This window comes from Pongo pygmaeus, chromosome 11, assembly GCF_028885625.2.
Source record: "Pongo pygmaeus isolate AG05252 chromosome 11, NHGRI_mPonPyg2-v2.0_pri, whole genome shotgun sequence".
NCBI classification, from domain to species: domain Eukaryota; kingdom Metazoa; phylum Chordata; class Mammalia; order Primates; family Hominidae; genus Pongo; species Pongo pygmaeus.
Window position 1 is genome coordinate 51,276,230 of NC_072384.2, and position 18,276 is coordinate 51,294,505.

Below are 18,276 nucleotides of genomic sequence, written 5' to 3' on the forward strand. Positions count from 1 at the left end.
TCACACATGTGTGTATTTAACTTATAAACTCTTTCCTAATACAGTACTTATTTTGTGATCACTCATAGCACCTGGCAGAGTATTCAGAAAGTAGTCATTTGATTGAATCCCTTTTTAGGATAAATGTTTAGACTTTTTCTTTTTTTTCATAAAAGAGTATCTATTGATTTCCAGTATTTCTTCAATATACTTCTAGAATAATATAAAGGAGAGGTATAACGCTGGTTTCAGTGTTTTTTTCATTTATTATATAAAAGAAAAAAAGTAATGCAGTTGTTTTGTACACATTTAAATTCCATAAAACAAATCCATAGAAATGAGGATACTCTATGCATGCACTCTGCATTTTCTTTGTTAATGTTTTTATTCACAAAAATAACACCACGTTTTTTTCTTTAAAGCCACTAAAGCAGAGGGAGAACAAAACATGCAGCACTGTACACATTTGCATAGTATATTTTACCCAGCATGCCTTGTAGAATGCTACACATACCTAGATAAGAAAAATAAAAGGGGACAAATTATTAAAATAAATAACTAAAATTTAAAGAAAGAAAAAAAATTATTTGACAAAGGCATTTTTTATCCCACTTTGTCAGTGGAGATATAGCAATAGCCTGGGATTTCAACAGCCCCCAGAATAGTAGGAAAAATCTTTTTATATCATTTTGCCATATTTCTGTTTTAGTATGTTTTATGTTAATACATTTATTTTTTATTCCCTCCCACCATCCCTACAAAAACACAGCTAATGGCTTTAACTTATGTTTCAAAGTAGTATTCAGTACAAAACAAATTAAAGAATCCCTAACTAATATAATTTTTTGTTGTTGGGACATCTTTATTGATCATTCTGACTCGAGGCTGTGAAAAATACGAAAATTTCAAACATGTCCAAAATTCAGAGGAGCCCTATAAGCTCACTTGCTGTGACTTTCTGTTGTTGTTATTGAAAGAGAAGAAATAAGAAGAGAAAATATAGTATGAGTGTTATCACAAAATAAAATTTAATAAATTTTATGGAAGGGAATAAAACACAAGAAATTACATCCACAGATTGCAAGGCTATGAAATAAATTGCTGGAAAAGTATCAAGCAGCAAGTTAAAAAGATGGTAGATGAAGTAAATCTGATAAAACTTAGAACTAAATCGACATACTTTTAAAAAATATGACTGCCAAATTTAACAGTGGATTTTGTTATAAGTTTGTGCTATAACAAATGTGCTTCTTTCTCCTCAATCTATTTTTATATTATTGGCAAAATATATATTTTATAATTTTGTACTGTACAATATGTTTTTGCTACATTATTTTTCTACTGCTAATGCAGATTATAAGTAACAACATAGATTTATTTTGGCAATAAAATGCTTTCATTTTAATAACGTCCCAGAAAATATTGTAAGGCATATGAAAAATAGTATGCAACGATATAGCGTTAATGATCCCGCCTCTTTATTACATCCCTTATGCATACAGAATTCACACTGATTTCAGTTAAAAGTGAAAGTGGCATGCAAGTAGGGCAAGGGTGGCCCCTACATAAATATAGACATAGCCATTTGTTGAGAAATTTAAGTGTTCAAAACATAACCAAGAACACTTACGAAGTATTGAAAAGCTAGAGGCCAGCCACTACTGGTTCTTAGTTCCCCTTGTAACTCCTTATAATTTTCAAATGAGGAAGTATCAGTGTATTCTCCTAAACCACTCTAAATTCATTAGTAACATTTTCTACCATCCTTCTGCAAACATTTTACATACATCATGAGAAACAAAAGAAAGTTTCATATATAACTATGACTCCCCAAACCAATTGCTACTCACTCTTAATTATACTTTGTTTATGGCAAGTAGAAGTTTACAGCCCTTAGGATTATCTGATGAGATACTTTCTAGTCTTCTCATAATGTCCCTCAATTACATGAAGCATTTAGAATTAATCATCTACAAGTAAAAAGAGATAGCTGCTATCAGAGGATGTATTTTATTTAAGAAAGTCCATTTTAATAAAAGAAGAAACCTTTAAAAGTAATTTTTGAATGCTATAGTTCTGGGTGCCCATATAAGCCAATTTTACTATTTTGACTAACTTGACTGCTTAAGTCAAAAAGAAGGTTATCCTTATTGTCTGTCTAACAGCTAATTGGATTGACTTGACTGGTTTGATCATGATTATCATTTTAAAGAAGAGGACTGTTCTCTGCCCCATAGACACAGCTTGAGTAAGTAACTTACTAACAGTTACAGTATTGACAGTATTTAAAGGTATAAGAAACTAATAAAACAGATTTTATTACATAATTTCCTATAAAGTTTTCATTCATATAGTCATTCAAGGATGAGTTTTATATAATTTTAAAAAACACAACATGCAACATTGTCATAAAAGACAAAGGCAGAAATATAAAAGGAATAAGGGGTACACAGCATTTATTTGAAACATTGATATGAAGTTTATTCCAATTACAGGGGAGTCCAAGATAATGCATATCCTTACCCAGTAAATGGCTAAGTCATGCTCTGTGGAAGTCAAGGACCAACAAAATGTGAATTTGCAAACCAGCTGCTCTTAAACATAAAGTCTTTGGACTTTTACTCTCTTTTAGACTTAGAAGTAGATATTATAACAAGTTGCACACAAAGGCAATTCCCTTGCAGTTTGTTTTGTTCCCTATGATGACTTATTTGTTAAATTAATCTTGCCTCATGATAAACTGTGAACCAATTCAAAGAAAACTTCACTAACGTGGAAGAAATGAAAGGGTGCCAAAGAGCATTTTGGAAACAGTTTAAAATCTAAAGGGAAGGCATATTTTAACAATCTATGCATTTAGCTTTGCAGCAAGGTTAGCCAGAATAGTGATAATTTTGATCACTACTTATTGACCAGTGTTTTTTCCTTAAAGACAGATTGTCTTCTCTAGAGAAGAGGTAGTAAATATATCAGTACATAGGGTAATTTCTATAATGGTATTACATTTTTTAAGCAAATACCAAAATAAAACTGTGTAACTAAGAAAATGTATACTAACATGCAAATTAAGGTTGCCAAGACACATTCTTAACAGACATCCTGGGTCTTAACAACATTTTGTGATATGTTCATTTAAAGAGTTTAAATTTGCAAACCATCTTTTAGCATAATTTCCTTTTCTTACTTCCTTTCACTGCTTCCACTTCCTATTATGAATTTTAAGGCCCCCACACAAAAGACAAGTTCAAGTATGCAGGTATGAAAAGAGGTTAACATTCCAAAAATACATTTTGCAAACAACGACAATAATAATTAAATAGCAAATTATTTAAAGGAAACAAATAATTGTCTCAGAATTTGTTTTACATTAATAAAATTCATTTCATTAAAGACTAACTGCAATGACTTATATAGTCACAAAATTAAGACTCTTATTAGGAAAGACCATCGTCTAAATTGTGAACAATTTCAACCTTCTCTCCAATAGAACTGTATAAAGATAAGAGAGAATCATCATTTATAAACATTTCTAAGTGTTGCTTTAAATATTAAACAATATAATGTTGTTGGTTATAATATTAGAGTCACATTATACCCTTGAGAATTAACATTAGGATTGACAAATTGCATTCTTTTTTTTCCAGAACTACATTTCCACATTGTCACGAGTCCACATTATTATATGTCTGTGACTGAAATTACAGAATTCTAGTATGTGGCTTATACTGTAAGTTAAAACAGCCTCAAAACAGTAAAAGACTTGTTTCTCTTGCTTATAATCATTTGCTATCTTTAAATGAAATTAATTAAAAACAAAGTATTTATGGAATATGTATTTTTCAAAGGTGCTTGATGTGCTTGGCAAAAATAAAACTTTTCATTTAGTATATATCTAGATTTTAAGTATCATTTACACAATAAACTCTTAAGTCTTTAAAAAAAATAAGATGTATATCCCCTTATTTGAGGAAGATAAACTTATTACAGAAGGAAGGGGAAAGAGTATGCCAAATTAAAGTAAACATTTAAATATATCCATCAATAAAATATACATTATACCCTTTCCAAGACTGTCAGCTTTTGAATAAGAATGCAAAGCAAAACAGGTATGGACATCTGATGGTAAACGATAGATTGGTTTTGTGCACAGATATTGAATAAGCCTCCTTTATCGGCATGACATGGAAAACTTAAAACAAGGCTTTGAGAAACCTTTAAAAACAAGTGACTTATAAAAAGTTGAAAGAAGATGGTAATCTTGATGACTAGGAAATATATTTAAATGCTGTTACAGCTACCTGCCATAAAATGTAAATATCTTAAAGTAGTTAAATGACCAAATTGCTAATGCTACTACAGAAAAAGCTGAACAGCTGTCTAGTCTAAATTTGTACACCTTGGTGCACTCTTTGCAATTAAATACTTTAATGCGCACAAACAAGAAACCAGTAAAGCATATAGAAAAATGTTTTGGCTAATGTTTTCTTTCTCATGCAAGTATGTGCTGTACATGTAATAAATATATTTTTGTTTGCTGGAAGATGCTCTTCTGTGTTCTAACAAAGTATTCAGTAATGGCAGGTTATATGTTTATTAAAGTGCCTAATGGATATAACTCTCTTAAAATGTCTTAACTGAAAGTTTTATAAGCTTCACTAGATGACAGAAGAATCTCACAAGCCAGTATCACATGTTAACTTTTAAAATTTACTAAGCCCATATTTTTTAATCATATCAAATATTTGAAATGACTTACAGAATTATAGGTATCCTCATTATCAGCTAAACAGGTTCATAATGGGGTACAAACAGTGAACATAAACGCAGGGGGATGTGGTGAGGTTGTAATGGGGTTCAAGATATATATATAACTCATCAGTAATGTGGAACTTATTTCCATGGTCAAGAAGATTACTGAACTGGTGCATGCTTTGAGTGCCTAAATATTGAAAGGCTTGGGGAGAAAAGAAGATACTATAAAATTAATTATCATTATTTTCAAAAATAGGCTTCATGACATGTACTAGCAGAAAAGGACTTTTATGGCTGGACTTATTGGGGTTTTAGAAAATGCATGCACTGTGGACATTTAGAAACAAGCTTTTTTTTAAAAGACATTTGTGTAAAAAGGGTCAATTTCAATAATTTCTTGGATCATAGTGAATCTAAGGCTTCCTTGATAATATAAAACATAGGTCACCAATTCCATAATTATAGCCACTGGAAAAACTGTGAAGACTTAATAAGATGAAGAGGAGTGTTCATTAGAAATAAGGCAGCTCAATCTCCAAATTCTTTATAATTTTCTGCATTAAAAATGCTATAATTTTAGTCAACAAATATTTGCTGAATCTATGAGTTTATTTTTTACTGCAAGCTTTTAAAATCATTTGTTTCAACTTTTTTCAATTAGTCATTTTGTAAAAACACCTCCTGAATATCAAAGTTGAATGTGTCCACATAAAACGAAATTCCTTAGCATGATTTAAAGAATTTGTTGAAGGGCCAGAACATTCAGATATTCAAAGACAGAGACTGAGAGAAGCAATGGAAAGATACTCAATCTTGTTGGCAGGAAATACTGACCCTGCGTTTGTGTTAAGTGAAATAGATGAATTCCTACCTGGAAGTGTTTAGCATTGCACTCGGGAGGATTGGTACCACATCCTTACTATCTGACTTCAGATTCCTGAATGTATGTAATTGTGCTCAGACTGATTAAAGGGAGAACAACACCCCATTTTATATTTCACATAACCAGCTATGCTTGAGCCTCTCTTTACTATTCTCTCTCACTGCTGAAAAAAATTTGAGGTTTTTTTGCTTGTTTGTATTTGTTTTTGCCAACTTCAAATGAGCTAACAGTACTGACTAAACAAAAAGCAAAACACTTTGAATACAACAGCTGTGCCAGGAAAGAAATAAAAATATTAAAATCTGAGGAGACTATATAATTTCTGCATTAAGATTTCTGAGATTTTTTTTTTTTGGCACTATCAATACATTTGGTAAGTTTGAAAAGTCATTCTGGCAACATTAACATATATTAAAATGTTTATACACTCCAACTTTAAGTGTAAATTTAGCTTCCAGCAAATAAATACCAAAGCTGGATTTGGCTTCTATCGGTATTTCGATTTTCTTATTAGTTTTTTTTTCTTTCCCAGATTTTTCAATTGATTACAACATGCTCAAGTAGACTTTCTAGTCAGTTCACCCAAATTCCAACAGGAATTGGTTTATAAATTGGTTCCAACTGGAACTGGTCATTTGGAATTTCCGGCATGGGAAATTATTTTATATGTGCCTTGTAAGTACCCTAAATTACAAATTGATGTGTCTAAATCTATGAAGAAAACAAAATGTACTGTTATCATGTAAATGTTGCACTTAAAAATATCTGTATGATCGGGCATCTAATATCCATCTAGACTCAAGGGCATAACGTAATTTTTTTTTTTTTGCCCCTTACTTAGCATAAAATGACAGCAGCCCATTAGCACAGTAAATACTGTGCTATGTTAGCCAAGTTAAGATGACTGGTTTATCCTAGCACTGCTATGGCAAATTGTCAACAGATGAATATTTTTTGTTTCATTAGACTCAAAGCCTATGTCGGGAGTCATGGCTATATCCCCCAGGTGATCCTCGGTTCCTATGGGGTTTGTAAGTGTCCTGGTATGAGTCAGGGTAATCTTCTTCCACAAGAGGGTAATGATCTCGGCTATGCTGAGAACTGGAAGACAAGCGGTTCCTACTCTTCCGAGCCCTTTCATTGTGATAATTTTCATCAGAGGTCATTAGACTTCGTCTTTCAATTGGAGAGTTCTCTGTGGAGTGGTTGCTGTGCCTCATTCGCTGACTCTAAAAATATCAGATAGTTCATTGATTAAATAATGTCAGCTTCATTCATCTAAACATGTAAATGTATGTAAAATCATAGGATCTGTACAATAAGATGCTAAATATCTGACTTAATAAGGCATTCTGATGCACCAATGATCTGCTCAGAATATCTGGTCTTATTTATTTGGAACACAACATGAAAAGATGCCAGAGTGTTGACAGTTTATGAGTTTAATTCCACAGTGCTGAATGACTATGCTTCCTATTACAAATGTAGAATTGAAAGCTAACTGTTAAATGGAACTTAATATATTTAGGAAGGTCTAATAATTCCATTTCTATTGAAAAAATGAAAATTATTTTACTATTGGGAAATAAAGTTCAGAATAGCATTTATTATTTCTCTCTTGAATTGATATAATCTTTCTCCTTCTAAAGTAACACACCTCACCTTGATCTAACTGAATATTCCTTATACCTTTTAAAAACATTTTAATAAAATTATTATTTGTGCTGTTCATAAAATAAAGTGTTTCTGCATCCTACATAAATGTAATAATCTTTCCAAGGGTGTATACAATAATTATGAAGCCAGCTAATTGGTACATTTATAAATCTTGCTTCCTCAACTAAAATGTCCTGCAAAATAATCTTCCAATAGAAACTAAATTCCTCTAATATCATTAATTGAAATTAGTATCTTAAGATACTTATTTGAAGGCTCAGAAAATGTTATTCAACATTTTTCTCCACTATGAGAAAACATTTATCTACTTGTGTCTACCAGTTTAGGTAGGTCACATCAGTTAAGGCACAGGACCCTGCTGAAACCATGGGCCCAGACACATCTCATCTAAAGTACACTCAGATTCAGGCAGAAGGAAATTCATTTGACAGGTCACAGACTGTGACTTTAACCTCAGTCAGGTGCCTCACAATGAAGTGTCAATTGTTACTGGGAGAAGAAATAGGCCACGGAATAAAGGGCAACACATTAACTCATTAGTGAAACAGGGAGAACCACTCTAAGTGGATGTCTTAGCAGTGATGAGTCAAGATTGTTGTATTCAATACAAAAGTGCAACACTGCATTTCTACCTACATTACAGAAGTGTATTGCTTCATGCATCTATTTCTCATTCTGTAATGTACAATTCAGAGCCAATCCAAACTAGTCAATGGTAATGTACACTCAGATCAGCCCATGGGAAGTGAAACAAGGCATGAAATAGTCCTAATGCATGCGTATGTGCTGTACATTACCACAGTACATTTTTCATGTTCATTTCTAGTTTCAAAAGCTATTCATTTGCATGACAGTTTTTCTGCTTACAAAGATGCAATTTTGTAACAGAGTAATACAGCTATAATAGCATTTCAGAGAGTGCCATTTATCTCAGAGTTAACTCTGTATGATCAACAATTAAGACTATCATTATAATCCATTAAAACAAAACTCGTCATGATACAAGAGGGCTGAATTGACTACATGTTCCTCAGTTTGCTGCGGGTTTGGCCACATTCCAGCAGCTACTTGATGAATGGTAAATAATAATTGATGTAGAAAGGCAGGCTTATTTTGTACTATAAGGTCTCTGGCTCCCTATCTCTACCTCTGAGTGCAGTACCAGAACAGCAGAAGAGAGAACCTCTTGATCCTGTGTTCGTCCCCAGCTTCCCTAAAGGACACGTGCCACAGCCACTTACAAAGGTGGGCACCTGCACAGCCCCAAGAAAACTCAGGGATCAGTTACTGTTTCCGAACAGAGCAGCTCTACTTATATCCACATTGTCTTGTGCAAGGTACAGAGCAGGCCTAGCAACCTGGGTGGGGCAGGATTAGTTAAGGGCAGCCGAAAGGCCTATCTGCACCTATATATCTTACTTAGCTATTGTGTAATCCTTAAGAAGTGGCATTAAGAAGTAATGGAAGGGCCAGGAGTGGTGGCTCATGATGGTAATTTCAACATTTTGGAAGGCCAAGGCAGGAAGATTGCTTGAAGCCAGGAGTTTGAGACCATCCTGGGCAACAAAGTGAGACACTGACACTGTCTCTACAATTTTTTTTTTTTAATTATCCATGTGTGTGGTATATGCCTGTAGTCCCAGCTATTTGGGAGGCTGAGGCAGCAGGATTGCATGAGCCCTTGAGTCCAGGAATTTGAGGCTGCAGTGAGCTATGATCATATCACTGCATTCCAGCCTGAACAACACAGTGAGACTATGTCTCTAAAAAAAGTAATGGGCAGGTGCATTGAGTAGGCATTAAGTTTGCCGGCAGAGTTTAGACATAGGAGGAGTTAATTTACCTAAGTAAAATCCACTATAAATTCACAGAGAGCATGGTTCTCAGGAAATTGTCAGTCTCTGGGTAGTTTTCTCTAGGATAGATCATAATTACATAATATTTAAGATTTTTAAATATAATGTGCACATAGTGTTCCCTCTTCAGATTAAGGATGACTCCAGTCTCCATCCTAATCAAGTTCCTATAGAATTTTACATGTAAGGTTGTAAAAAGCATGAGTGAAAAAATGACAATACCTGTAACCCAGAAATTGCTGTGGGATATGGTGAAAGTGCTGTGGAGCCCAAATTCCTTCCCAGCAGTGGGGTCATGGGTGTGCTACTGGTTGTGTGGGTGGCACGCCAGTACGCCTCCAGGTACTCCCCTAGATGTTCACACGCGTCCTCAAGCTGATTTTCATCCAATATAACATCAAACATTTCCTGTAGATGACAAGAAAATCCACTTTACTTCCATTTTAGGTTTTAGGCAATGAAACCTAAAATTCCACTTAACACAGATAATAGCATTTTTAATAGCTATTAGCTAAAATCAAATTTGAGGTGCTATATGGGCAGTTTCTAAAGTTAGGGTCAAGTGAAGAGTTACACAGTTATCCATGAATGAATGTGGACATTAATATAAAAATGAAATTGTTCATTCAATATTTGGATCTTTTTTTTTTTTTTTTTTTTTTTTTTTTAAGACGGAGTCTCATTCTGTTGCCCAGGCTGAAGTGCAATGGCATGATCTCGGCTCAATGCAACCTCTGTCCACTGAGTTCAAGCAGTTCTCCTGCCTCAGCCTGCCAAGTAGCTGGGATTACCGGTGCCTGCCACTGCGTCCAGCTAATCTTTTTGTATTTTTTTTAGTAGAGATGGGGTTTCACCATCTTGGCCAGGCTGGTCTTGAACTCCTGACCTAGTGATCCACCTGCCTTGGCCTCCCAAAGTGCTGGGATTACAGGCATGAGCCACAGCGCCCAGTCGGATTTTTCATTATTTAGAAAGAAAAAGATGAAGTAAGTGTAAATGTGTTATAGTTAAAATATAATGAAAACCCACGTGTATTCACATCTTTAGCCATGTATTCCTATAGAGCTGCACTCTACATGCTTTGGAATATGAGAGAAGCAAGTTTGTGGCACTGAGAAGAGAGTTCTAGACATGTTTTGGGCAATGACCACATCAATGGAATAAACATTTTTTCTCCTAAGGTAACTATGTTGACGGGAATAACATTTACTTAGATAATTTTCAGAATGCTTGTGAAAATAACATTATCTGTCTTATGATAAAACAATAAGGAAAGAAAGTTTAGGATTAATAACAGAAAACCACATGGCAGTGGTTTCTGCTACCACAAGATCATTTTGTGAAATGGTTAAAAAAGAACAAGGGGTGTTTAATTAGGGAAAGCAGGGGGTCACAAAAGAAGTATCTGCTGTCCATGTTTCGGACAGTAAGGCCATTGTTCAACATCTGGTCTGTACTCAGGAAGTTGTTCTGTTCCAGAGGAGCAGGGTGGCCCCCCTGTCATTGCAGTGTGGCTGGGAACACAGACAGGATATACCCCAGACATATACTCTTCGGTGGGAAATCAGAAAACTTTGGCACCACACAAAGAGAAAAGTCATTCCACAGGTAAGTGTTAGCACATCTCAACTTTCTTTCTTTCTTTCTTTTTCTTTGAGTCAGTGTTGCTCTGTGGCCCAGGCCGGAGTGCACTGGAGCAAATACAACTCACTGCAGCCTGGAACACCTGGCCTCTAGCGATCCTCCCACCTCAGCTTCCTGAGTAGCTGGGACCACAGGCATGCACCACTGCGCCTGGCTAATTTTTTTAACTTTTTGTAGAGATGAGATCTCGCCATGTTGCCCAGGCTGGTCTCGAACTCCTGGGCTCCAGCGATCCTCCTGCCTCGGCCTCCCAAAGTGCTGGGATTACAGATGTGAGTCACCACACCCGGCCCACATCTCAACTTTCAATAGTAGGATTGACCTTTCCCACCACCTTCATCTGCTTTTATGAACTCATTTTACCAAAATAAGAACCTCCTAGGAATGAATCAAAGACAGGGTCACTGCCATCGGCACTTATAAAGCTGGCTGAATTTAGGTTAATGGCAACTGGATGATGTGAAGTTAGTGGTGTCTCAGTTCAGTCATTCTCTTCTGTGCTTAGAACAAGGACTCCTGAAGCAGAAGTCACCATGGAAACAATCTCTCTCCCAACATTTACTATTTAAATGTTTCATCACATCAATTTTTATGGAAAATTTTGGCCTTAAATTGGAAAGCCATTTGGGGTTCTTGGAACAAGACTAGGAAAAGAATAAGATGACTTCAGTCCAAATGGACTCATGTTTGAGAAGACTCAGCCAGTTCAACTCATGTAGAAAATTCCCCCCAACCAAGAACAGTTATTAGTAGATTTCAGATTATTTTGCATATTTTATTCATTCATAAAATATTTACTCAGTCCCTATTTTCTTCTAGGCACTGTGGGTATACAGTGGCAAGGAAAACAGACAACATATTATGCTCAAGAAGCATAACGTGTGGTGGGAGAGATAAGTATTAAAATCCATAATAATCTGTGTCACACTGGGACTTCAATTCAGAAAAATAAAGCGACTGAGCCAGTTAACGTTTGGAGCTGCAGCATAAAGTTCTGGATTTAGAAGGAGGCTTGGAGAGATGTGTGAAAACTGAACTTACGAGGAAGGGGAAGTTACGAGTAAGCCAAAGAATGTTATCTGTAGAGGGACAAAAATAAAACAAAAAAAGAGAAGCAGAGGCACAATGGAAGAAAGAGATCATATGGCCATGAGTGCCAAGGAAAGCAGCTACTGCCTAGAGTTTCTGTCAACATACATGCTTACAATAAATCCCCTTTTCCACTAAAGTAACCCAAGGGAATTCCTTGTCTCTTGCAATCAAAAGCCCCTCCCCCACTCATGTAAAAGTTCAACAGTTACAAATATAGAATCTTAGAACTGCCCATGATGCTTTGACGTAAATAGAGGCATCGAGGTGCTGACTTGACTGAGACAAGGACAGCTACACCCCAAAGAACATCCACAGACTCAGATGGCACAGGAGGAAGAAAGAGGAAACGAGGCAGCATCAGAACAAAGGACCAGTCTCTCGGCCATTCCAGGCTAAAGTGTGCTGCAAAGTTCTACACTTTATGTGACTTGGAGTTGGTTGTTTATATCATTTTATTTATGTGAACCATAAAATTTGATTACATAGGTCTCATTCTATAATATGGGTTTCATTAGTCTCAACAAGTCATTTTCTTGCTGTTTCTTAAAGTGCCAAACTGAAAAACCTTCCAAGGATACCTGGGCCGGATGGGTCCTGACATTCACAGCCAGGATTGCAAAGCCCAAGGAGGGTAAGCAGCACCTATGGCAGAATGTTATTTGAATGAGGTTTATATCTACTTGGCCATTCTACTTGTTACATTGTCACGGTTGTAGACATAATTAGTGGCACATTTAATTACCGTAAGTTTAATAAAGCACTTCTCTTTGCCAATGAATGGATAGAATTTGTATATATCAGCACAAGGCTGTGTGCTTAAGCCTCAGTCATTTCTAGGAAACTGCTTTTGCATTGCTAAAAGACAGATATAGTTGGAAGATGACTTGAAACTGCTTTTAGGCTTTCAGAAAACACAGAGAAAAGCAAATTTCTGCTTCTGAATGAATACTGACATATGTGGCTTATTTTCAACTAGGAAGAATTTCACAGCCTGTATATCTGTGACAATTTTTCTCTTTAGCTGTTTAGGAAATAACACAGCTGAGTAGACCAGAGTGATAGAAACTCAGTACCAGGGGAAAACAATTTTTAAAAATCATACAAGACATGCAAAGAGAAGCAACCCAATGAATTATGCAAACCAGCTTTGCCAATTTTTCATAAATTTAAAGGTTCAAATGTAGTCAGCTCCTTACTATGCAATATGTGGCCTGCAGCATGGGCTATGGATGCACAGAGCTCCTAATCAGCAGAAGTCCCGGGCAGCGAACAGTTACCCACTCGGTGATACCATGCCCTTGGTGCAGCCCAAGAGAAGGGCGAGGCTGAGCTGTTTTCAAAGCATGGCCACAGGGAACACCTCTGCCCTTGTATGATGGGATATTCTCTTCAGCTGAGGTAGGCAGAATGGTGTGGCTGCCAAAGTAAATAAGTAGTGAATAGGGGAATCAAAACAAACCATCAAAAAAATCAGGCACGTTAGGCCCCCTTTCTGGATAAGCTCCTTCAAGAAAATTAAAAAGAAAAGCATTGTAAATAACCAAGAGTGAAAAACATGCCTCTAGCTCATTTAGTGGGTATGAGAGCTAAAATGGCAGGGAAGAAAGAAAGGGGAAGAAAGACCGAAACTGAATAAAATAGAAATGAATACTTGCAAGGTCTTAAAAAAAAAAGTATTTAACCATCTGTTTGGTTCTCCATTCACAGAGTAAGACGTAACGCTCTTTACTAGGGAAGCCACTTGAATTAGGGTGACCAATGATTGTAGTTGCTGGGGATCTCAGTGTTTCAGGAGACATGAGACTATCACTGCTAAACCTTGAAAATCCTGAGCAAATGGTGGGTCACCCTACTTTTTACAGAAGATACAGTGCTCTCCGGGTCCTACCTGGAGGAAATGAAGCATATTCCATTTATTTCTTTTCAATTATTTTTGGAGGGAAGATATATAAAGACACTGGGTAAGTCTTCCTTAATGACTATAAAATACATATTTTCTAGCATGGAGGGGAGAATCTCATTAAAACTAACGTATATTGTCTGTTTTTTTAAATCTAGGAAGCTATTGAATATTTTTAATAAAAAGTTTATAAAATGTAGAAACTAATTTTGCAGTTTAATTTTAACTTTTTTTGTGTGTGTTTTTTTTTGGAGATAGGGTCTCACTCCGACACCCAGGCTGGAGTGCAGTGGCGTAATCTCCGATCACTGAAGCCTCAATCTCTGGGGCTCGGGTGATTGTCCCACCTCAGCCTCCTGAGTAACTGGGACTACAGATATGCACCACCACACCCAGCTAATTTTTTGTAGTTTTTGGTAGGGATGGGTTTTCTCCATGTTTCCCAGGCTAATATCGAACTCCTGGGCTCAAGTGATCCACCTGCCTCGGCCTCCCAAAGTGCTGGGATTACAGGCATGAGCCACTGTGCCTGAACTTAACTTTTTAAAGTTGGCTCATTACTGAATATTAGCTAGACAGGGGATTAAATGTACCAAAACTCTCCCATGCATATAATAATAATTATAATTATATGCATTGCTTTACATTTATTTGTTGCACATAGATAAAACTGCATGTTGGGCATTTTTCTTATTTCTAAGTGGTAAAAATAAATAATATGGGTGAGCATACTTTTATTTCCTTGCTACTGTAAAATATAGAGACCCTGAAACTGACACCAAAAAAAAAAAAAAAAAAAAAAAAAGATTGGGGCAGCACTTTGGGAGGCCAAGGCGGGAGGATCAGTCGAGCCAGAGGTTCAAGACCAGCCTAGGCAACATGATGGCAAAACCCTGTCTCTACAAAAAATCAAAAAATGAGCTGGGCTTAGTGGCATATTCCTATGGACCCAGCTACTGGGGAGGCTGAGGTGGAAGGATTGCTTGAGCTGGGGAGGTCATGATTGCACCACTGCACTCCAGCCTGAACAACACAGCAAGACCCTGTCTCAACAAAACAAAACAAAACAAACCACGCACAAAAAAAGACTGGCAAGTACTGTTCAGTAAAATAAAATGGCTGAATGGTACAACATGTAATGCTAATTACAAAAATAATCAACCCAATGTTTCTTTCATATCAAAACTCCATTCTTTACATTATTAAAGCTTTTGAGATTCTGAGTATTTAACTCACTGGTCAACTAATGATGGGAAATTAGACTCTAAGTTGAAGGGCTTTTAAAAGATCTATGATGGGTGCAGTGGCTCACACCTGTAATCCCAGCACTTTGGGAGAACAAGGTGGGCAGGTCACCTGAGGTCAGGAGCTCCAGACCACCTCTTTTAAAAAATACAAAAATCTCTTTTAAAAAATACAAAAATTAGCTGGGTGTGGTGGCACATGCCTGTAGTCCCAGCTACTTGGGAGGCTGAGGCAGGAGAATCACTTGAACCCAGAAGGCAGAGGCTGCAGTGAGCTCCGATCGCGCCACTGCACTCCAACCAGGGTGACAATATTACTGGGCTCTAGCAGTTAGTTCCAGGTGGTTTCCACTTTAATGAGCTAAACAGGAAAGATAATCATAATTCTTGCCAGTAATTGGTGAGGGTAAAATGAGGGCAAAAAATATGTAACTTTGATTCTTTTTACTTCCTCTCTCTTGATAATTTGTGACACTTGATGTGAACCCAAACATGTTTTCCTCCCCATACCCCTCCATCTGTCCATTCGTATTCTTCAAAGATAATACCATCTACCAACATTAGTGCCTACAGAAAAGGCATCCCATGTTTCTGTTAAAGTCAGATTAATTGGATGTGCTAGATCACAGCATTGGTGGGAATGAACTACCCCTAACTCGATATACCCAAGTCCAGTGGCTGAAATCCCTGGAAAAGGTGTAGTCCCCTTTGGGGTGAGAGAAATTGGATCCCATGTGGTCTTATTTCATGAAGCAAACATCTGAAATTGATTACCCCCCTTTTCAAAAGTAGTGTTAGGAATTAAACTGTGGACATCCAGGGGCTGTGAATAATGAATGCACCAATGAGGAGAGCACTTCAAATAGACAGGTAAATCCACACGATTCTAAATAATTCAAATAAAATGACTGGAAGAGGGCAGCGGAAAATTACTACTGTGAGAGCAATATGATCAAGGATAACTGGGCACTATCATTCGCTCCAGAATTCTTGTGTTTCATAGGATAAATCTGAGTCCATTCAGCAGTGGAAAATAAAGGGCGACAGAAGACAGCGACCATGGTTACTGTAACATTAGAGGTTTGCAAGGCTCTACTGAGGAGATGAGTTCCCCTCTCCCAGAAAGAGCGATCGATGTCATTTTACACACACAAAAACATTACACAGTTCAAACAGCCACAGGGTCAGCTTTGGGTAACACAAGCCGGATTGTAACTAAGTAGGATTAAAGGATTACGTTTCATTTATATGTTCAATTGTCTGTCTCTCAGCTTTTCTTCTTATTACCATAGTACTGGGGAAGTTTACACTTGGCCTTCTTAAAAAATATACTATTTTCAACTTATCTGAAGAGAAAAAGAATACCAATACTTGGTAGAAGCAAAAAGAAATAAAAAAAGGTAGTGTATAGATGTATAATGGCAATACAAAATCAGGCTGGTCATATTAAAAAAAAAATGCGATGGGTTTGCAGGTCCTGTTCCCATAGGTCCCCTTTTGTCTGCATCCCATCTTTTCTTCTGTGAATTCCGAATGGGCAATGAGAGGAAAGTCCTTCCTCTTCCAAAGTAGAACTATCCAGTAGCCCATTTTCCCCACTCATCTTACTGTCTATGACAGATTTTAAATGGTCACAAATTCCTTGACATTCCCTCATGGAGATAAAGAGTTATATCCCCTCTCCTTGAATTTAGGCAGCCTCTGTGATTCTTTTTTTCTTTTAGAAAGACAATGTCTCACTCTGTCAGGTAGAGTGAAGTGGCATAATCCTGGCTCACTGCAGTTCAAACTCCTGGGTTCAGGCAATTCTCCCACTTCAGCCTACCAAGTAGCTAGGACTACGCCCAGCTAATTTTTAAAAATTTCCTTTTAGAGACAAGGTCTCAGTATGTCTCCCAGGTTAAAGGGCAGTGGCACAATCACAGCTCAGTGCAGCCTTGAACTCCTGGGCTCAAGCCATCCTCCTGTTTCAACCTCCTGAGTAGCTGGGACTACAGGCACTCACCATGCACCCAGCTCTTTGTGAGTATTTTGATAAACAGAATGCTGTGGAAATGATGTGGTCTGGTATCTATGCCCAGGCTGTAAAAGATTGGAATCTTTGCTCATGGAGCCTGGGAGCTGCCATGTAAGAGCCTGTATTCAAAAAGAGCTGGCTGAGCCCAGCCTTCAGCCATTCCTGCTAAGGTACCAGGTCAGCAGCCAGCTGAATACTACAAGTGGCCATTGTTTGAAGTGACTGAGTTTTGGGGATTATTTTTTTTTTCTTTTATTATTATTATTATTATTATACTTTAGGTTTTATGGTACATGTGCGCAATGTGCAGGTAAGTTACATATGTATACATGTGCCATGCTGGTGCGCTGCACCCACCAACTCATCATCTAGCATTAGGTATATCTCCCAATGCTATCCCTCCCCCCTCCCCCCACCCCACAACAGTCCCCAGAGTGTGATGTTCCCCTTCCTGTGTCCATGTGTTCTCATTGTTCAATTCCCACCTATGAGTGAGAATATGCGGTGTTTGGTTTTTTGTTCTTGCGATAGTTTACTGAGAATGATGATTTCCAATTTCATCCATGTCCCTACAAAGGACGTGAACTCATCATTTTTTATGGCTGCATAGTATTCCATGGTGTACATGTGCCACATTTTCTTAATCCAGTCTATCATTGTTGGACATTTGGGTTGGTTCCAAGTCTTTGCTATTGTGAATAATGCGGCAATAAACATACGTGTGCATGTGTCTTTATAGCAGCATGATTTATAGTCCTTTGGGTATATACCCAGTAACGGGATGGCTGGGTCAAATGGAATTTCTAGTTCTAGATCCCTGAGGAATCACCACACTGATTTCCAGAAGGGTTGAACTAGTTTACAGTCCCACCAACAGTGTAAAAGTGTTCCTATTTCTCCACATCCTCTCCAGCACCTGTTGTTTCCTGACTTTTTAATGATTGCCATTCTAACTGGCGTGAGATGGCATCTCATTGTGGTTTTGATTTGCATTTCTCTGATGGCCAGTGATGGTGAGCATTTTTTCATGTGTTTTTTGGCTGCATAAATGTCTTCTTTTGAGAAGTGTCTGTTCATGTCCTTCGCCCACTTTTTGATGGGGTTGTTTGTTTTTTTCTTGTAAATTTGTTGGAGTTCATTGTAGATTCTGGATATTAGCCCTTTGTCAGATGAGTAGGTTGCAAAAATTTTCTCCCATTTTGTAGGTTGCCTGTTCACTCTGATGGTAGTTT

General features: G+C 37.0%; 1 protein-coding gene across 5 annotated transcripts in view; it reads right to left on the reverse strand.

The window, feature by feature from the left end:
- Positions 1–343: 343 nt before the first annotated feature.
- CACNB4 (calcium voltage-gated channel auxiliary subunit beta 4) overlaps positions 344–18,276 on the reverse strand; it is a 279,257-nt gene continuing 261,324 nt past the window's right edge. For all 5 annotated transcript variants that reach the window (XM_054478297.2, XM_054478298.2, XM_054478299.2 and 2 more), the window contains 2 exons: positions 9,370–9,555; positions 344–6,843 (listed from right to left, as the gene is read on the reverse strand). In XM_054478297.2, coding sequence (XP_054334272.1) covers positions 6,583–6,843; positions 9,370–9,555 — 447 coding nt within the window. In that variant the 3' untranslated portion in view covers positions 344–6,582. The remainder of the gene's footprint in view (positions 6,844–9,369; positions 9,556–18,276) is intronic.